Source organism: Piliocolobus tephrosceles, chromosome 20 (assembly GCF_002776525.5).
Source record: "Piliocolobus tephrosceles isolate RC106 chromosome 20, ASM277652v3, whole genome shotgun sequence".
Taxonomy (NCBI): domain Eukaryota; kingdom Metazoa; phylum Chordata; class Mammalia; order Primates; family Cercopithecidae; genus Piliocolobus; species Piliocolobus tephrosceles.
Window position 1 is genome coordinate 56,405,229 of NC_045453.1, and position 22,162 is coordinate 56,427,390.

General features: G+C 44.6%; 1 protein-coding gene across 18 annotated transcripts in view; it reads right to left on the reverse strand.

The window, feature by feature from the left end:
- Nucleotides 1–19,095, reverse strand: part of SHLD1 (shieldin complex subunit 1) — a 91,861-nt gene extending 72,766 nt beyond the window's left edge. For 7 of the 18 annotated variants that reach the window (XM_023217880.2, XM_023217892.2, XM_023217895.2 and 4 more), the window contains exon 1: nucleotides 18,679–19,095. In XM_023217880.2, coding sequence (XP_023073648.2) covers nucleotides 18,679–18,821 — 143 coding nt within the window. In that variant the 5' untranslated portion in view covers nucleotides 18,822–19,095. Of the gene's footprint in view, nucleotides 1–4,111; nucleotides 4,203–6,697; nucleotides 6,799–15,987; nucleotides 16,034–18,477; nucleotides 18,541–18,678 lie in introns of those variants that run through there. The other 11 variants (XM_023217888.2, XM_023217886.2, XM_023217883.2 and 8 more) reach the window with 11 other exon arrangements.
- Nucleotides 19,096–22,162: the final 3,067 nt, after the last annotated feature.

A 22,162-nucleotide genomic window follows, 5' to 3' on the forward strand; every position in this document is an offset into this window, starting at 1 on the left:
AAGAAGAAGAAGAAGAAGAAGAAGAAGAAGAAGAAGAAGAAGAAGAAAGAAGGAGGAGGAGGGAGAAGGAGGAGAAGGAGAAGATTAGATGAGAAGGGGAACTGTCGATGATACATTAAATGTGGTGAGCATAGCTGCCTTCCAAGCAGTTGACCTGGGTTTGATTCCCGGCGAATGTGCCCACATGCATACATACACACAATATATTAAATGTAAAAAGGTTCTAAAACATTAAGGAGGGTTTGATCCAGATTATATAAAACAAAATGCCATGTGTAGGATGTGTGTGTAAGAAATACTGTTAGATAAAGCTAGGAGGAAAAATGTCTAGAAGGGCATATCCAGTGAATTAATTTCACTAGTTATCTGGGTAATATGATTACAGGTGATTTGCATTTTCCTCTATGGGTCACTCAAACATGCAGTCAGTCAATTATTTAATATGATGGGCCTGGTGTCAGGCACTGGGAACACAAAGGTGAATGTCATAGACCCTTCCCTCCTAGTTTAGAGTGATCCAAACACAGACACATATCTTTTAACACAGTGAGTCAAGACAGAATTGCCCAGAAGGGGCAGGAGGTTTTCTGGAAGAGGTTCTCCCCAAGCGTGGGGCAGGCCAGCCATGGCCAGAGGAAAGTGTGAACTCAGGAAGAACCAGCTTGGACAAGCACAGTGCCACAGGGTATCAGGGGATTTAAAGTGAGTGTCGAGAATTGGCTGGGGGTTGTGGCTCAAATGCTGTAATACCAGCACTTTGGGAGGCCAAGGCAGGCGGATCACCTGAGGTCAGGAGTTTGAGACCAGTCTGGCCAACATGGTGAAACCCCATCTCTACTAAAAATATAAAATTGGCTGGGCATGGTGGCATGCACCTGTAATCCCAGCTACTCGGGAGGTAGAGGCCCGAGAATCGCTTGAACACAGGAGGCAGAGGTTGCAGTGAGCCGAGATCATACCACTGCACTCTAGCCTGGGTGAGAGAGTAAGACTCTGTCTCAAAAAAAAAAAAAAAAAAAAAAGAATTGATCACTCAGTGAGTAAACGGGAAAGGACAAACCCTGTGGCCTCAGCTAGATGGCTACAGAGCCCTTCTCCTCCTGTATCCAGCTCTGGGAAGGCCTGGCTGCTATCAGCAACTTGGATACAAAGACTCTTTAGCTGAGCTCTGGAAGCCTCCAAGGTGGCTTAGTGGATTCAGCATTTGGACATTTCACTAGGTGTTCCCTACCCCTCCGTTACTCTCTGACTCAGAAGCTGCTGTCATCAATAACTCTTATGATAGCTGGCACCAGGTGTCATGAGTGCCATGGGCCACCGTGTACATGCAGAGCAGTTATCAGGTCAGATTTGCAGATTTGGCAGCTGGGTAGCAGGTGAACTTGTCACACTTAAGCCTGGTGGCAGGCAATCTCATGAACAAGAATTCACTCACCTGCAGTGGTCCAGGTGGGAGAGGAAGAGCACATGAATGAGGTCAGGGCCTCATGGGTCAAGAATAGATTAAGAGAGATTAAGAACAGATTTACAAACTGAAATGAGAGTACAATTTAATAAGTGAATAAAGAGGCTGGATGCAGTGGCTACCACTTTGGGAGGCGGAGGTAGGAGGATTGCTGCTCAAGAGTTTGAGACCAGCCTGGGCAACATGGCAAGACCTTGTATCTACTAAAAATTTTTAAAAAGTATGTAGCCAGGCAGAGTGGTGCATGCCTGTAGTCCCAGCTACTCAGGAGGCTGAGATGGGAAGATCGCTTGAGCCAGGCAGTCGGGGATACAGTAACGAGAGATTGTGCCACTGCACTCCAGCTTGGGCGATGGACTGAGACCCTGTCTCAAAAAAAAAAAAAGAAAAAAGAAAAGAGAAGACAAAGTGAATGGAGAAATGTGTTAAAGAGGACCTGAGAGTCAACAAGGAGTGACAGTTTCAGTGATTTGGCGTTTTTATTAACTGGGTTAGAGGTGACAGGAAAAGGCACAGTTTTCAGAGGAAGCGATATCCAAATTATGGCATCCTATGCAGCTGTTAAAATGACAGTCAGAACTTCAAAGATCTCAAAAACATATGTTTGAATGAAAGAAGTAATTTCAGGCTGGGCGTGGTGGCTCAAGCCTGTAATCCTAGTACTTTGGGAGGCAGAAGTGGCAGGATTGCTTGAGGCCAAGAGTTCAAGACCAACCTGGCCAACATAGCCAGACCCCGACTCTGTAAGAAGAGAAAAAATATAATTAATTTTAAAAAGAAGTAATTTAAGAATAACATGAGCAGCGTAATCATAAGAGTAGTTCCCATTTACTGAATGCTTGTCAGAGGCCAGGCATTATGCTAAGAGCTTCATCTGTCACAACCCTATGAGGCAGGTACTCCTATCAGTACCCTCATTAACAGTCAGACCCAGACACAGAGAGAAGTAAAGTCACTTGCCCAGGGAAACACATCTCAAAAGCAGCCAAGCTAGGATGAATGCAGCCAAAAGTCCTCCCAGCATCCTGTGTCTGCACAGCCCCAGTGCTGCAGCCTAAACTACCATGTGATTGGGCAAAGATAGGAAGTACATTAAAACAAATCAGCAGTGACACCTGGCAAGATCTTTTTGTTTGAGGACACCCAGTCACATGCTGATGTGCACATTCACTCAGGCAGAGAGTGAGCCAAGCTATCAGCTGATTGCTCCTGAAAGGAATGGAGTGATCAAGGTTCCCAAAGAAGCAAGAGCATCCTGTCTTTTCACAGGTTCTATATTAGCCAACCAAGCCTGAAGCTTCAGCAAACACCTCCGCACCAGGCAACTTTGTCTCCCCCTTCTCCCTTCATGTTACCTAACACTCTGCTCTGGAGGCTTCTGGAAGGGGAACAAACAGGTCAGTGAATGATGCTGGCATATCCTGCCTGCCTGCAAAGGTGCCTTGAAATCAACCATCAACTGAGAGTGGCAACAGTGATATGAAATGAATGGAATCCTTTTTGAAAACAAATAGCACATTGATGTGATACCTATATTTTCGTTGTTTTCAGAATCACTTAAATGCCAAATACATCACAAACTGGGAACTGGACCATAAAAAGAAGACATGTCGGCTGGGTGCAGTAGCTGCTGTCTGTAATCCCAGCACTTTGGGACCCCGAGATGGGTGGATCACGTGAGGTCAGGAGTTTGAGACCAGCCTGGCCAACATATTGAGACCCCGTCTCCACTAAAAATAAAAATAAAAATAAAAATAAAAATAAAAAATTAGCTGGGTGTGGTGGTGCACGCCTGTAGTCCCAGCTACTTGGGAGGCTGAGGCAGGAGAATCACTTGAATCTGGCAGGCAGAAGTTGCATTGAGCCAAGATTGCACCACTGCACTCCAGCCTGTAGGACAGAGCAAGACTCCGTCTCAAAAAAATAAAAAATGACCAGGCACAGTGGCTGACACCTGTAATCCCAGCACTTTGGGAGGCCAAGGCAAGCAGATCACCTGAGGTCAGAAGTTTGAGACCAGCCTGGCCAACATGGTGAAACTCTAGATTTGTGCCTATCAAATACAATACATTATTTGGGACTCAGTGAAGTTGCACAGAAGTGAAAAACAAGCAGTGGAGGCAGATTAAACCCTTCTTGTGGTGTGAACAACCTTGGGCCGGCAAGCAGAATGCAATGATTATCCTTTGTCCCAAATCTTTTGATAATGTGATTCAACTTCCTTCTCTAGAATTGCTTATTTTCATCTCTTAAGGGTGATTTAATTATGTGGCCTGGTGCGGTGGCTCACACCTGTAATCCCAGCACTCTGGGATGCCAAGGTGGGTGGATCACAAAGTCAGGAGTTTGAGACCACCCTGGCCAACATGGTGAAACTCCGTCTCTACTAAAAATACAAAAAAAATTAGCCAGGCGTGGTGACACGCGCATCTGTAGTCCCAGCTACACTGGAGGCTCAGGTGAAAGGATCACTTGAACCCGGGAGGCAGAGGTTGCAGTGAGCCAAGATCATGCCACTGCATTCCAGCTTGAGTAACAGAGTGAGACTCTGTCTCAAAAAATAAATAAATAAACAAATATGAAAAAATGTTATTGAACTATGCAATCTAAATATTCTTTTTTTTTTCTGGGCACAGTGGCTCACACCTGTAGTCCCAGCACTTTGGGAGGTCAAGTTGGGAGGATCGCTTGAGGCCAGGAGTTCAAGACCAGCCTGGGCAATATAGCAAGACCTTGCCTGTAAAAAAAATTAAAATAATAAATAAATAAATAAATAAATAAACAAACAAACATTCTTTTTCAATACTGGAGAGTCTAGGATGCCCTGGGTTGCAAGCACAAGAAGTCTCTAAGTATAGTGCCTAAAAACCTGTTTACCAGGAGGAGATAGCCATTCTTCTATTACTCTACAGATTCTCACAGACCTACAAATACAAGTCAATCAAGGTGCACACATAAGAAGTGATTTAACTTCACTTATTTTTCTTCCATTCAGCCACTTCCCTCCAAATATTTCACACGAAAAGTTTCAGACATCCGTAGAGCTACCCCAGACTCTTACTATGATTTGCTTCATCACACAACTATCCATCTATCCAACTTTCTATCCACTCATCAATTCATCATATTTTTAAAACACATATTTCCATTTATATCTTAATTAAAGCTCCGATGCCCAGGCTGGAGTGCAGTGGCGTGATCGTAGCTGACTACAGCCTCAACCTCCTGGGCTCAAGTAATCCTCCCATCTCAGCTTCCTGAGTAGTTGGGACTGCAGGCACGAGACACCAACTTGGCTTTTTTTTTTTTTTTCAGACAAGGTCTCAATATATTGCCCAGGCTGGTCTTGAATTCCTGGACTCAGGCCAGCCATCTTCCCACTCTGGCTTCCCAAAGTGCTGAAAATACAGGCATGAGCCACCTCGCCTGGCCTTTACAATCTGCATTTTTGAACACTCACTCTGTTAGCTGAAGGAAGCATGAATTGGAGAACCATACTCATTTGTGGAGTTAAAAAGAATGGGTTTGAACCCCTGCTGTCACTTTTTAGCTATGTCACTTTGGACAAGTCACTTAACCTGCTCTATAAATAGACAATGAAATATATATACATATATATATTTTGAGACAGAGTCTTGTTCTGTCACCCAGGCTGGAGTGCAGTGGCACGATCTCGGCTTACAGCAACCTCCGCCTCCTGGGTTCAAGCAATTATCCTGCCTCAGCCTCCTGAGTAGCTGGGATTACAGGTGCGTGCCACCATGCCCAGCTAATTTTTCTATTTTTTTCTTTTAGTAAAGACAGGTTTCACCATGTTGGCCAAGCTGGTCTCGAACTCCTGACCTCAACTGATCCACCCACCTCGGCCTCTCAAAGTGCTGGGATTACCAGAGTGAGCCATTGCACCCCGCCAGTTTCCTTGTCTATAAAATGGCTTGATGATGTAAACCAAAAGGTATCTGAGACAAGTCTGAATCAATTTAGAAGTTTACTTTGCTGAGGTTAAGGACATGCCCGGAAGAAATACAGACAGAATCACAGAAACTGTCTGTGGTCTGTGCCCTTTCTCCAAAGATGAATTTGAGGGCTTCAATATCTAAAGGGGAAAAGTAGGCTAAGGAGAAAGAGGGAAGGTATGGTCATCCATGTGTCACAAGAGAAAAGGAGCAGGCAGGAGAATCAACAATTACACATTGGTCTCATGCTCAGTAAATGGACACTTTACGGAAGATAAGATGAACATACAGTAGCTACCTATGGAGATATTTAACCTTTTAACTGTAGCATTCTCCTTAGGAACAAAAGGAAAGACAGCTTCTTGTATGACTCGGCTTTCAGCTTAATTTTTTCCTCTGGCAGAGTGAACTGGAGTCCTGAGTTTTTATTTTCCTTTTACAATGATAATACTTATCTTACAGGCATACTTCTTTTTTTCTCTCTCTTTTTCTTTTTTTGAGATAGACTGTCGCTCTTGTTGCCTAGGCTGGAGTGCAATGGTGCAACCTCCGCCTCCCGGGTTCAAGCGATTCTCCTGCGTCAACCTCCCGAGTAGCTGGGATTACAGGCACGCGCCACCACGCCTGGCTAATTTTGTGTTTTTAGTAGAGATGGGGTTTCTGCATGTTGGTCAGGCTGGTCTCAAACTCCCGACCTCAGGTGATCCACCCACCTCGGCCTCCCAAAGTGCTGGGATTATAGGAGTGAGCCACTGTGCCCAGTCACAGATACACTTCTTCGTGGCATGAGGTGCTATTCTTTTTTATTTTTATTTTTATTTTGAGATGGGGTCTCGCTCTGTCTCCAAGCTTGAGTACAGTGGCACAATCTTGGCTCACTGCAACCTCTGCCTCCCGGGTTCAAGTGATTCCCCTGCCTCAGCCTCCCAAGTAGCTGGGACTACAGGTGCACACTACCATGCCCAGCTAATCTTTTGTGTTTTAGTAGAGACGGGGTTTCACCAGGTTGGCCAGGATGGTCTCGATCTCCTGACCTCGTGATCCACCCGGCTCGGCCTCCCAAAGTGCTGGGATTACAGACGTGAGCCACCGCATCCGGCCTGTGGTGCTATTTTTCTCTCTCTTTCACAGCCTGCTGCCTTCATATGGCAGGAAATGACAAGTGCCTCCCCCACAATAGCCAAGGGACTCAGCAAGTACCCAAAAAGTGTTGAGCAGGCACTGGTCCCCAAACCCTGCAGGCAAGAAAGACAAACATTTTTGTTATTAAATGTACCTGCTGGTTTGCTCACTTTTATTTCTGCCATCGGCCAATGCTCACGCCTCTATATCATTACCCACTCAGACGGTATGGCTGGACTCCTAGATCCAGTGGGCCTGTGGGGTGAATTTGGGCTAGGGTGAGTTTAGAAGTGACTTAGGCATCAGTTTGCTATTTATTTATTTCTAATTCCCTTCCCTTAAATGCATGTTGCGAAAAATCTAAAGAGAGAAGGTATTTCTAAACCAAAACTGGTGTCAATACATAAAAGTTTTGTTTTTTTTTTCTGAGACAGAGTCTCACTCTGTGACTCAGGCTGTGGTGCAATCTCGGCTCACTGCAACCTCCGCCTCCCAGGTTCAAGCAATTCTCCTGCCTCAGCCTCCCGAGTAGCTGGGATTACAGGTGCCCACCACCACACCCTGCTAAATTTTGTATTTTTAGTAGAGATGAGGTTTCACCATGTTGGTCAGGCTGGTCTTGAACTCCTGACCTCAGGTGACCCACCTATCTCAGCCTCCCAAAGTGCTAGGATTACAAGTGTGAGCCACCTGTAATTTTTAGTGAAAAAAAACACACTTACCTTCTAGAGTTATCATAAGAAGTATATGAAATTAATACATGAGGCCAGGCACAGTGGCTCATGCCTGTAATTTCAGCACTTTGGTAGGCCGAGGTGGGCGGATCACTTGAGGTCAGTAGTTCAAGACAAGCCTGGCCAACATGGTGAAACCCCATCTCTAATAAAAATACAAAAATTAGCCGGTAGCGGTGGCATGCACCTGTAATCCCAGCTACTTGGGTGGCTGAGGCAGGAGAGTCACTTGAACCTGGAAAGCGGAGGTTGCAGTGAGCCGACATCATACCACTGCACTCCAGCCTGGGTGACAAAGTGAGACTCCATCTCAAAAAAAAAAAAAAAGAAAAGAAATTAATACATGAAAAATATTTAGTACAGTATCTGTGGCTCACTAATGGCTAGCTCACATAAGTAAAATAGTAATCATTAAGAAACAAATTATAGGCTCCTATCTTCTCAGCCTGCCTCTAGTTCACTTGCTCCTCTGTTTCCCATCCAGTGGTCACTTTGCTTCTTTCATCCTTTTTTATTTTTATTTTTATTTTTAATTTTACTTTAAGTCCTGGGATACATGTGCAGAAGGTACAGGTTTGTTATGTAGTATACATGTGCCATGGTGGTTTACTACACCTATCAACCCGCCATCTAGGTTTTAAGCCCTGCATGCATTAGATATTCGTCTTAATGCTCTCTTTCCCCTTGACCCCAACTCCCAACAGGCCCCCATGTGTGTTGTTCCCCTCCCTGTGTCCATGTGTTCTCATTGTTCACCTCCCACTTATGAGTGAGAACATGTGGTATTTGGTTTTCTGTTCTGTGTTAGTTTGCTGAGAATGATGGCTTCTAGCTTCATCCATGTCCCTGCAAAAGACATGAACTCATTATTTTTTATGGCTGCAGCTTCTTTCACCCTTATCTAGTATATGTTCTATGATCCAAAATCTTGTTAATGTCCTAAACTTCCCTCCCCTTCCCCATTTTGTCTTTTCATCACACCCCTTTGGCAAAACCCCAGCCTAGATGAACTCAACCACCTCCCCACTCTCCTGTGAGTCACCAAACAGGGCAGACTGGCTGTGCTCCAGATGAATGAGTGTCAACCTGAAACAGGCTGTCTCACTAAATGAATACCAAAATCCTTATCTCATAACTGTCTCTTCTCCTTTCCTTGACCACTTCATGTTTTCTCCGCTCTTCTTCAGTGCAGACCCTCCTCCAACACTCACACATCTTCCTCCTCTTTTTCATAATCACCTTAGTGGTTGTTTTTGTTTTTGTTTTGAGACACAGTCTCGCTCTGTCACCCAGGCTGGAGTGCAGTGGCACAATCTCAGCTCACTACAACCTCCTCCTCCCAGGCTCAAGCAATTCTCCTGCCTCAGCCTCCCAGGTAGCTGGGACTACAGGTGCATGCCACCATGCCCGGCTAATTTTTGTATTTTTGGTAGAGACGGGGTTTTGCCATGTTGGTCAGGCTGGTCTTGAACTCCTGACCTTAGGTGATCCACCCGTCTCGGCCTCTCAAAGTGTTGGGATTACAGATGTGAGCCACCGAGCTCGGCCTCATCTTGGTTCTTAATTCACACACAAAAAAACAAGCCAGCAGAGAGGACCTTCCTAACCTCCCCTATCAAACATAACAAAGGCTCCCACACCTGCACTCTACTTCACCTCTCCTTGCAACTGCAGAGCTGACCCTCCCCTAGCAAAGGCCCCCCTCACACACACGCACCTGGGTTTTACATCCCACTCTCTGGACCTTTCCAGAAGCCTTCAGCAACAACAATCCTTTCTCTCTTTTCTGTTTGACTAGACCTTTCACTTAAACCCTTCTACATACCCAAATCTCCCCCATTTTCAACAAAAAAGACGACATTCATTGGAAATGCCACTGAAATATTTAAAGATAAGGAGACATGATGTCTGCAATATACTGTCAAATATAGATGTACATGTATGTGTGTGTGTGTATAAAAATACAGAGATAGAGAATGATAAAGTAAATGGTCAAATGGTGCAAGTGTAGATAACTGGTGAATCTGGAAAACATTATTTGGGAATTCTTTGTACTAGTCTTGCATTTATTTTTAAATATAAAATTATATTAAAATAAAAAGTTGGCTGGGCACAGTGGCTCATGCCTTCAATCCTAGCAATTTGGGAAGCCAAGGCAAGTAGATTGCTTGAGCCCAGGAATTTGAGACCAGCCTTGGCAACGTGGTGAAACCCCATCTCTACAAAAAAAAAAAGAAAAAAAATTAGCAAGGTGTGGTGGTATGCACCTGTACTCCCAGCTACTCAGATTCAGGAGGCTGAGGTGGGAGGATCACTTGAGCTCAGGAAGTCGAGGCTACAGTCAGCTGTGATTATGCCACTGCACTCCAGCCTGAGCAGCAGAGCTACACCCTATCTAAAAAATTTTTAGCCCATAATCCCAGCACTTTGGGAGGCCAAGGTGGATGGATCACTTGGGGCCAGAAGTTCGAGACCAGCCTTGCCAACATGGCAAAATCCCATCTCTACTAAAAATACAAAAAATTATCTGGGCATGGTGGTGCACACCTGTAATCGTAGCTACTGGAAAGGCTGAGGCATGAGAATCGCTTGAAGCCAGGAGGCAGAGGTTGCAGTGAGCTGAGATTGCACCACTGCATTCCAGCCTGGGCAACAGAGCAAGACGATTTCAAAAAAAAAAAAAAAAATTAATTAAAAAAAGTTGTCAGCCGGGTGCAGTGGCTCATGCCTGTAATCCCAGCACTTTGGGAGGCCGAGGAGGGTGGATCACGAGGTCAGGAGTTTGAGACCAGCCTGACCAACATAGTGGAACTCTGACTCTACTAAAAATACCAAAAATTAGCTGGGTGTGGTGGCGGGCACCTATAATCCCAGCTGCTTGGGAGGCTGAGGCAGAAGAATCGCTTGAAGTCGGGAGGTGGAGGTTGCAGTGAGCCGAGATCATGCCACTGCACTCCAGCCCAGCAGACAGTGCGAGACTCTATCTCAAAAAAAAAAAAAAAAAAATTTTTCAAGAAAGATGAGAAAGAAAGAAAAAAAAATTTTGACATCTGCTCTCCTCACAGCCAGTCTCCTCTCCCCTCCACAAACATCTCAAAAGAACCCACAATTGGCTCATTTCCTCAACTCATAACTTCTAGATACTTCTTTTCTTTTCAGGATGACCTTCCACAAACCGTCCTCCCACCTCTTTGCCTGTTTCTGTCCTCCATCTCAAAATGGACTTCCTTAAGACTTGGCCCGAGGCTGGGCGCGGTGGGCATCTGCAATCCCAGCACTTTGGGAGGCCGAGGTTGGTGGATCACGAGGTGAGCAGTTTGAGACCATCCTGACCAAGAGGGTGAAACCCCGTCTCTACTAAAAATACAAAAATTAGCCAGGCATGGTGGCGGGCACCTGTAATCCCAGCTACTTGGGAGGCTGAGGCAGGAGAATCGCTTGAACCCAGGGGGTGAAGGTTGCAGTGAGCCGAGATCGTGCCATTGCACTCCAGTCTGGGCAATAGAGCGAGACTCCGTCTCACAATAAAAATAAAATACTTGGCCCAAAGCTCACTCCTTTCCTTTCCTTTCCTTCTCTGAGACATTAATTACCACCAAGAAACATCTCTAGCCCAAATCCCCCAGCCTTAGCTTGTACCTCAGACCCCCTCACTGTCCTTGCATCTGACATAATGGATTTCCTTCAGATTCTCCAATATACCCTGCTTCCTCCCACTGCACTTGTCCTTTCTTCCAGCAGAAGTGCATCTCCCTCTCCTGGATAATGCTTCTAACACATGGAAGAGGAGGGAACGCTTCTCAATTCACTCTGTGCATCCTGTATTACCCTGACATCAAAACCAGAAAAAGATAGCGTAAGAAATCAAATCTAGCAACATATAAGAGGATCATATTCTATGACTACATGGACCTAATCCCAGGAATTCAAAGTTGTTTTAACATTTGAAAATAATTGATGTGGGCTGGGCGTGGTGGCTCACGCTATAATCCCAGCCCTTTGGGAGGCTTAGGTGGGTGGATCACCTGAGGTCAGGAGTTCAAGACCAGTCTGGCCAACATGGTGAAACCCCATCTCTACTAAAAATACAAAAATTAGCCAGTCATGGTGGTGGGCACCTGTAATCCCAGCTACTCAGGAGGCTGAGGTGGGAGAATTGCTTGAACCTGGGAGGTGGAGGTTGCAGTGAGCCGAGATGGTGCCTGGGCAACAAGAGTGAAACTCCATCTCAAAAAAAGAAGAGAAAATAATTGCTGTAATATGCTATATTAGTAGAATAAAGGACAAAACCCAAAACAGATACATACACACACACACATACAAGTTTTTGACAAAGTCAAACACCCTTTCATGATCAAAATACTCCACAAAGTTAGAACAGAAATAAACTTCCTCAACTTAATAAAGGGCATTTTTGAAAAACCCATAGCTTATCAAGTAGGTAGTTAAGTAAAAAAATAAAAAATAAAGAGAGAAAAAGGCTGGGCATAGTGGCTTATACCTGGCACTTTAGGAGGCCAAGGTGGATAGACTGCTTGAGGCCAGGAATTTGAGACCAGCCTGGCCAACATGGTGAAATTCCATCCCTACTGAAAATACAAAAATTAGCTGGGCGTGGTGGTGAACTTTGTAAACCCAGCTACCCTCTAATTCTCCTGCTGAGGCAGAAGAATCACTTGAACCTGGGAGGCAGAGGTTGTAGTGAGCCAAGATTGCACCACTGCACTCCAGCCTGGGTGACAGAGCAACACACTGTCTCAAAAAAAAAAAAAAGAAGAAGAAGAAGAAATAAGAAAAAAAAAAGAAAAACCCATAATTATTAATACCTTACTTCAGGGTAAAAGACTGAATGCTTTTCTCTCAAAGATTAGGAACAAGGATGTCTACTCTCATCACTTCTATTCAACATTGTACTAGAAGCCTTAGCCAGGCCAATTAGGCAGGAAAATTAAAAAAAAAAAAAAAAGACAGACATGCAGATTGGAGAGGGAGCAGTAAAACTATCTCTATTAGCAGATATGATCTTACATATAGAAAATCCTAGGCCAGATGTGGTGGCTCATGCCTGTAATTCCAACACTTTGGGAGACCAGTGGAAGACGAAGGTTGCAGTGAGCCAAGATTGTCATTGTAGTCTGCCTGGACTACCAGAGCGAGGCTCCATCTCAAAAAACAAAAAAACAAAACAAACAAAAAAAGAAAATCCTAAGGAATCCGCAAAAAAAAATCTCAGAATGAATAAACAAGGTCACATGAAACAAGATCAATACAGAAAAATCATTCACATTTATGTATGCTAGCAATAAATGGTCTGAACATAAAATTAAGAACACAATTCCATTTGCAATGGCATAGAAAATAATAAAATCCTAGAAATACATTAAAATCCTAGAAATACATTAAGATGTACACTGAAAATTATTTTTAAATGTTGGAAGAAATCGAAGATCTAAAGGAATGGAAAGATATCCCATGTTCATGGATCAGAAGACTTAATATTTTAAGATGGCAATATCCCCCAATATAATTTTTTAAATTGTTTTAATTTTTTTTGTAAAGATGGGGGTCTCACTATATTTCCCAGGCTGATCTCAAACTCCTGGGCCCAAGCAATCCTCCCACCTTGGCCTACCAAAGTGCTGGGATTATAGACACGAGCCACAAAGAAAATCTGAAAAACTAGTTCAAGCCATGATGGAAAGGGGGGTCAGAGATGCCTCCTTACACTTTTCTCTCTTTGAAGTGTAGGCACAACTGACCAGCCTTAACATTAAAATAGAGATCATAAGACTGACAAAACAGATTCTTCATAGCAGTAAGATATGCAACTCCAACCTAATTCTGGTATAGCATCACATGACAGCAGGCCCTAAAAGAAATCAAAGTATTTTACCCCAAAATATATTTTCTTTGTCATAGTTTGAAATGGCTCTGCAAAGCCATCTTTTGAGGGGACATTTACATACTATCAAAATGTATTTCCCACTGGGTGCCGTGGCTCACACCTGTAATCCCAGCACTTCGGGAAGCCGAGGTGGGCGGATCACTTGAGGTTGAGAGTTTGAGACCACCCTGACCAACATGGAGAAACTCCATCTCTACTAAAAATACAAAATTAGCCAGGCATGGTGGCACATGCCTGTAATTTCAGCTACTCAGGAGGCTGAGGCAGGAGAATCACTTGAACCCAGGAGGTGGAGGTTGTGGTGAGTCAAGATTATGCCATTGCACCCCAACCTGGGCAACAAGAGCAAAACTCCATCTCAAAAAAAAAAGAAAAAAAAAGAAAAAGAAAATGTTATTCCCTTACTACAGCAGACCCCAACCTTTGTGACACCAGGGACCAGTTTCATGGAAGACAATTTTTCCATGGACTGGGGGTGGGGGGACGGTTTTGGGATGAAACTGTTCTACCTCCGATCATCAGGTATTAGTTAAATTCTCATAAGAAACGCACAACCTAGATCCCTCGCATGTGCAGTTCGCAATAGGGTTCACACTCCTATGAGAATCTAATAGCACCACTGATCTAACAGGAGGCAGAGCTCAGAGAGTAATGCTAGCTCACCTGCCTCTCACCTCCTGCTGTATGGCCTGGTTCCTAACAGGCCACAGACTGGTGCCGGTCCATGGCTCGGGGATTGAGGACCTGTCTTAGTAGGTCTCATCCAGAAGACTCTTTTAAGGCCTCATAAGACATAGTTAGCACCTATTCTCTCTAAAGCCTGTTACTTAGAGGCTTCATCTATACAACAGGAACCTTGGCTTCCACAAACCCCTTTATCTTAACTCAAGCATTTCTTTTCTTTTCCTTTTTTTTTGGTGGGGGGGACAGGGTCTCTCTCTGTCACCCAGGCTGTAGTGCAGTGGCGTGATCTCAGCTCACTGCAACCTCCGCCTCCCAGGTTTAACCGACTCTCCTGCCTCAGCCTCCCGAGTAGCTGGAATTACAGGCATGCGCCACCACGCCTGGCTAATTTTTGTATTTTTAGTAGAGATAGGGTTTCACTATGTTGGCCAGGTTGGTCTTGAACTTCTGACCTCAGGTGATCCGCCCACCTTGGCTTCCCAAAGTGCTGGGATTACAGGCGTGAGCCACCGTGCCCGGCCCAACTCAAGCATTTCTTTATGCTGATTTCAACACTTCAGGCAAAGCAACCAATTGCCAATCAGTTTGAATTCACCTATGACCTGAAACCCTCTCCCCAAACATTTATACATTTTGAGGCCTAAAATGTATAAAACCAAGCTGTAATCTAACTACCTTGGGCACAACTTCTCTGGACCTCCCGATGCTGTGTTACAGGCCATGGTCATTCATATCTGGCTCAGAATAAACCTCTTTAAATATTTTAGAGTTTGGCTTCTTTCATCAACAATGGGAAAGGAGGTTAGACATACCTCGTTATACCCCCCTCTTTTTGGAGTTTAGGCACAACAGCTGACAAACATTAATGTTAAAATAGAGATCATGGCCAGGTGCAGGGGCTGACACCTCTAGTCTCAGCACTTTGGGAGGCTGAGGCAGGAAGATCACTTAAGCCCAGGAGTTCAAGACCAGCCTGCACAACATGGTGAAAACCCGACTCTACAAAAAATACAAAAACTAGCCAGGCATGGTGGTGCATGCCTGTAGTCCCAGCTACTCAGAAGGCTGAGATGAGATGATTGCTTCAGCCCAGGAGGTTGGGGCTGCAGTGAGCTGAGGTCACATCACTGCATTCCAGCCTGGGTGACAGAGCGAGACCCTGTCTCACGAAAAAAAAAAAAAAAAAATCTCATGACTGACAAAACGGACTCTCTGTGGCAATAAGATACCAAACTATGGCTAGGTGTGGTGGCTCACGCCTGTAATCCCCGCACTTCTGAAGTGGTATTGCTTGTCTGGGGTAATACCCGAGGTTCATTGTCTCACGCCAAGGAAATCAAAGACGTGAACACACAAGGAGTGTGTTTAAGAGAGGAAAGTTTAATAGGCAAAAGAGAAAAGCTCTCCCATGCAGAAGGAGGGGGGTTCCGAACGGATCTCCCCCATTTGGGGCAAGATGAGGTTGATTTTAGAGATGAGCTTGAGGAGCCAGTATCTGATTTACATGGGGCACAGAGGGTCGGTTGGACCAGGTGTGCCTTTTACAAAGCATGTGAAGAGGCTGGCCATCCCACCCTAATCTTTTATTATACAAATAGAGTTTTAACCTGGCCAGTGCCATGTTGCTTGTACATGTGGTGACAAAGAAAAGGGAAGAGGAAACCTCCATGTTGAATATACCTGGCATTCAGCCCTTTTCTATTGGCACAGCTGCTGGCATTTACCCACGCAAGCTTCCAGCTTGTTCATCTATGCTTGCAGCTTGATTTTTCAGGCTGCTTTTTGTTAGAAATTATTTGGGGGCTGCTTTTTATTAAAAGGAAAACTTTACCAAGGATTCCCTAACCCTCGCTAACTGCCTAATTAGTTTCTTTTAGCTTCTGTATCACTTTGGGAGGCCGAGGTGAGAGGATCATTTGAGACCAAGAGTTCGATACCAGCCTGGGCCACATAGCAAGACCTTGTCTCTATGTTTTATATTTATATATATTGCTAAAAAAGATACCAAATTATAAACAAGACCTAGGCCATGCAAGACATAGGTTAGGATACACCCTACAGATTATAACATTTTGTTAAACGGGTTTTTTTTTTTTATTAAACTGGTATAATGTTGCTTACCTTCCAACCTGACACTGGTATAGCATCACATGACAGATATCAAACCCTGAAGGAAATAAAAATATTTTATGTAGGCTGGGCGTGGTGGCTCACGCCTGTAACCCCAGCACTTTGGGAGGCAGAGGTGGGTGGATCACTTGAGGTCAGGAGTTTGAGACCAGCCTGGCCAACATGGTGAAACCCCGTTTCTGTTGAAAATAAAAAAAATTAGCTGGGCATGGCGATGTGTGCCTGTAATCCCAGCTACTCAGCAGGCTGAGGCAGGAGAATTGCTTGAACTCAAGAGGTGGAGGTTGCAGTGAGCTGAGATTGTGCCACTGCACTACAGCCTAGGTGACAGGGCAAGACTCCATCTCAAAAACAAACAAACAAACAAACAAAATACAAAAATTAGTCAGGCGTGGTGGTGCGCACCTGTAATCCCAGCTGCTCCGGAGGCTGAGGCGGAGAACTGCTTGAACCCAGGAAGTGGAGGGTGCAGTGAGCCGAGATCACACTACTGAACTCCAATTTGGGTGACAGAGCAAGACTCTGTCTCAAAGAAAAGCCCAAAATATATTTCTTTGACATATTTTGAAATGGCCCTACCAAGCTACAAAGCTGTCTTTTGTAACAGAAATTTGTACCTATAGAGACTCTCCATTAATGCAGCCAGGATTTCCTTTTCTAGGCCTTTCCCATATCCAGGAAAGATTAATTCTGACACTTAAATTTCCAAAAAGAGACATTTACTGTCTATTCTTTTTTTTTTTTTTTTTTTTGAGATGAGTCTCACTCTGTCATCCAGGCTAGAGTGCAGTAGCGTGAACTTCGCTCACTGCAACCTTTGTCTCCTCAAGAATTGTCCAAGCAATTCTTGTGCCTCAGCCTCCCAAGTAGTTGGATTACAGGCGCGTGCCACCGTGCCTGGCTAATTTTTGTATTTTTAGTAGAGATGGTGTTTCACCATGTTGGCCAGGCTGGTCTTGAACTCCTGACCTCAAGTGATGGGTCTGCCTCAGCCTGACAGTGTTGAGATTACAGGCGTGAGCCTTGGAGCCCAGCTCATCTATTCACCGCGCCTGGCCCATCTATTCTCTGAGGCTGCTACTCACACTTCAACTGCATAACAAGGACCTTGAACAACACAACTCCCTTATCTTAGTTCAAGCATTCTTTTCTACTGACTTCAAGTCTTTAGAAAAGGTTAACTCTCTCAAGCAACTGTCAACTAAAGAATCCCTAAAATCCACCTGTGACTTCTAAGACCACCCATTGAGATATCCGCCTTTTTGGGTCTAACCAATGTATACCTTCCATGTACTGATTTATGTCTTTGCCTGTAACTCCTGTCTTCTTCCCTAAAATGTAAAAAAACAAACTATAACCCAACTGCCTCAGGATCACTTACTCAAGGCTTTTTAGGTTTGTGTTTTCTCTCTGGGCCAAGGTAACTCATACTGGCTCAGAACAAACTGCTTTAAAATAGTTTACAGAGTTTTATTTATCCGCTAACAGTCTGACACATGCTACAAAGACAAGCTTTGAAAATATTATACATAGTATAAGAAGAGAGTCAGCCGGGTGTAGTGGCTTTCACCTGTAATCTCAGCACTTTGGGAGGCCGAGGCAGGTTGATCAAGAGCTGAGAAGTTCAAGACCAGCCTGGCCAAGATGGTGAAACCCCGTCTCTACTAAAAATACAAAAATTAGCCAAACGTGGTGGCAGGCGCCTGTAGTTCCAGCTACTTGGGAGACTGAGGCAGGAGACTAGCTTGAACCCGGGCGGCAGAGGATGCAGTGAGCCAAGATCATGACACTGCACTCCAGCCTGGGAGTGAGTCCAGCCTGAGTGAGACTCATGAGACTCCGATTCAAAAAAAAAACAGTCATGAAATAAGCTAGTCACGAAAATGTTGACATTATACTTAATGAAAGAAGCCAGTCACACTGTATGATTTCATTTATATCAAACGTGCAAAGTGGCAAGGCCATACACACAGAAAGTATACTAGCAATTGTCTAGGACTTGGGGTGGAGGTGGTGAATGTAGAATGACTACTACTGGAGGCAGGATTTTTCTTTGGAGTGATGAAAGTATTCTAAAATGAGATCACAGTAATAGATGCACAATTCTGTCAACAACAACAAAAAAACTCTAAATGTTACACTTTATTATTTATTTTTAGGTACGTTGTCTTGCTCTGTCTCTCAGGCTGGAGTGCAGTGGCGCGATCTCGGCTCACTGCAGCCTGGAACTCCGGGGCACAAGTGATCCTCCCACCTCAGTCTCCTGAGCAGCTGGGACTACAGGCGAATGCCACTATGCTCGGCTTGATTTTTTTTTACGCTTTAAATGGGCAAACTTTACATGGTATGTGACTATAAATTTCCCAAGAAAGCTAGGGGCTTTTTGTTTGTTTGTTTGTTTTTTAGCAGAACCTCCTGAAGTGGCAGGTCACTGAAAAAAAAATTTTTTTTTTTTAAGAAAAGAAGTTTATCCATACTTACTACCCACAAATTCCCAAGATTCCCCAAAGCAGAGGCTGCAGAGACCGTGTGTTGGGGCGGAAGGGGCGGGGAGCTAGCAGGAAATCCTAACCTGCCAAGAAAAGGCTCCGTAACTTCCTAATTGAGAGATAACGATCAGAGGCATTGCTGTGACCCCCACCCCACCACTCTAACCTCCCCCCACACCCACCCCCCACTTACCTCTCTCCAAAGCACTTCAGAAAACTGACGAGAAAAACCGCCAAGCCCCCCAATACACTCACCATCCGCAACCGGAACGCGGAAGCAATGGCGCCATCTTTGTTATGGGAAATGTGAGGTTCGAAGGAAGTCACCGGAGCCATCCTTACTGCGGGCAGCGAAGGGCAATGGAAGCCCGTCGCGGCCACGTTAACTGAGGCTTTTGTCCTGACAATGAGTCTTGCCACATGTGGTTATTTTGGGCAGTTTTCCTGAGGAGGCTTGCCGATAAATGTGCTTGGTAAACACTAAGGGAACAGAAAAAAAATTCAAAAATTTAAATGTTGGCCGGGCGTGGTGGCTCATGCCTGTAGTTCCAGCACTTTGGGAGGCTGAGACTGATCACTTGAGGCCAGGAGTTCGAGACCAGCCTGGGCAAGGTAGGGAGACCCTGTCTCTACAAGAAAAAAAATTTTTTTTTTAATTAGTCAGGCATGGTGGCACATGCCTGTAGGTCCAGGTAATTGGGGGGCTGAGGTGGGAGAATTGTTTGAGCCTGAGAGGTCAAGGCTGCAGTTAGCAATGTTCTCGCCACTGCACTCCAACCTGGGCAACAGAGCTAGACCCTGTCTTTGAAAAAAAAAAAAAAAAATCGGCTGGGCTCCATGGCTCACGCCTGTAATCCCAGCACTTTGGGAGGCCAAGGCAGGAGGATCACCCAAGGTTGAGCGTGGTGGTGCGGCCTGTAATCGCAGCTACTCGGGAGATTGAGGCAGGATAATCACTTGAACCCAGAAGGCGGAGGTGGTGGTGAGCCAAGATCGTGCCATTGCACTCCAGCCTGGGCAACGAGAGCAAAACTCCGTCTCAAAAAAAAAAAAAAAAAAATTTCAATGTCTGGAGAGGGTGGGGTTGCATGCCCTTGTAATCCCACTGCTTTGGGAGGCCAAGATGGGAGGATTACTTGAGGCAAGGAATTCAAGACCCACCTAGGCAACACACTGGAGACCTTGTCTCTACAAAACAGTTTTAATAAATAAATAAATAAACTTAAATGTCTACATTTTAAAAATATGAAAAGTAGAAATTAGAGATGAGGATGAAGATATTTTCATATTCTGATGCATGCAGATAACTATGTAACTGCCACAACTGCAGGACCACACAAGAGACTGTCTAAAGACAAAATTACAATATTAAGATTTCGCTTAAAGATCTAATTGGCTTTTGTTTATAATTCTAGAATCGGGCAACATCTCATTCTATAAAATTGAATGTTCCAATGAGCTGAGCAGACAATGTTGGCTTCGTAGGCAGAAAAGGAGCTAAACAATGCAGAAAGAGAGAATAAAAAGCAAATTGATGGGGGTTTTTTTGTTTTTTTTTTTTTTTTTTGAGACAGTCTTACTCTGTCGTCCAGGCTGGAGTGCCCCGGTGCGATCTCAACTTCCGCCTCCCGAGTTAAAGCAATTCTTGTGTGTCAGCCTCCCTAGTGCCTGGATCACAGGCGTGCACCACCATGCCCGGCTAATTTTTGTATTTCTAGTAGAGACAGGGTTTTGCCATGTTGGCCGGACTGGTCTTGAACGCCTGACCTCAAGTGATTTTCCTGCCTGGGCCTCCCAAAGTGCTGTGATTACAGCCGTGAGCCACCGCACCCGGCCCTGCAAATTGATGGTTTCAAAGTTACTTTCCTTGTAGAGTTAAAACAGAGGAGACTTCCTTATTATATTTACTCAGATTGACAGGAATCTCCCATTTTCTGGAAGATGGGCTTGTTTCAAAGTTCAGTTTGATTACACGGCACTTAGCACAAGTAACTCAGTTCTGATTTGGCCTGGCCTGCTGGGGCCTAGTGCAGGAGGTCAGACCAAATCAGTGACCTCCTATAAAATTTAACAAAACTGAAGGCTATTTTCCCCTTTCACCATTTTCTTGAAAGAGTAGTGTATACTCATAGCCTCATAGCGATGCCTACATTGGAATAATAATAACCCATAAATTAGGAGTCCTGGACTTAAGATAATTATTTTACCTATACACTGTTTTCTTTTCTTTTATTTTTGTTTTTTTTTTTAGATGGAGTCTCACTCTGTCGCCCAGGTTAGAGTGCAGTGGCGCGATCTCAGCTCACTGCAACCTCTGCGTCCCGGGTTCAAACAATTCTCCTGCCTCAGCCTCCTGAGCAGCTGGGATTACAGGCATGCGCCACCATGCCCAGCTAATTTTTTTATTTTTAGTAGAGGTGGGTTTTCACCATGTTGGTCAGGCTGGTCTCGAATTCCAGACCTCAGGTGATCTGCCCACCTTGCCCTCCCAAAGTGCTGGGATTACAGGTGTGAACCACCATGCCCGGACTTTCTTCTCCTTAAATACTCCATGCTTGCCCTCTCTCAATTCTGAGCTTTCCCCCCGTGCAATTTCTTCCCTTACGAACACTCTTCCCTCTTCTTTGATGTTTATCATCCTTACAATTTCAGCTTTAGCCAATTTTTCCTCCAGGAAGCTTCTCTGACTTATCTGAAAGGAGTTAGTTGTCCCTTGCAGGGATGCTCACTTTCCTTTGTTTACCCAGATTACTCTAAACTCCTTTGTCCTTTCTACTTTTCCCACCAAACTGTAAGTATCTCAAAGGCAAAGACCGTGTTTATCTTTTTTTCTGCTTGTATTTCAGAGCCCAGCTCAGTGACTCATATGTAAGTACTCAGAAATCATTGTTATATGCACAAATAAATAAATCTCTTCCCAGGGCTCCCCTGTTCCCCACTCCTCATTCACACCCCACTCAACCTTATACCCTCCAAGAAATCTCAGAAACATGACTTCTTCATGGCTTGTTATCAGTGAAACAAACCTTAAAGGCTTTGCTAGTGTCAACCTTTGCTTGAAACAAAAGTCTGGGTATAAAGTAACTCTTATTTATTCTGTTGTGGCTTTTCCATGACGAGACTTATCTTTCTATGGGCTTCTGTTGCAAATTTCTGAAGTCGATAGTGACTTTCTTTGCCATATAAGTGTAACCACCCAACAGGTTCTTCTTGCCCGCTGCCCAGACAGAGCCGATTTATCAAGGCATGGGAATTGCAATAGATAAAGAGTTTAATAAATGCAGAGCCAGCTGCACAGGAAACCAGAGTTTATTATTACTCAAATCAGTCACCCTGAAACTCAGGTATCTAGTTTTTTGAGGATAATTTGGTGGGTAGGGGATCGGAAAGTGGGGAGTGCTGATTGATCAAGTCAGAGGATGAAATCATGGGGAGTCGAAACTGTCCTCTTGCACCCAGTCAATTCCTGGGTGGGGGCCACAAGACCAGATGAGCCTGTTTATTGATCTGGGTGATGCCAGCTAATCCATCAAGTGCAAGGTCTGGAAAATATCTCAACCACTGGTCTTAGTTTGTTGTTGTTGCTGTTATTGTTACGGAGTCTTGCTTTGTCACCCAGGCTGGAGTGCACTGGTGCTATCTTGGCTTACTGCAACCTCCGCCTCAGGGGTTCAAGC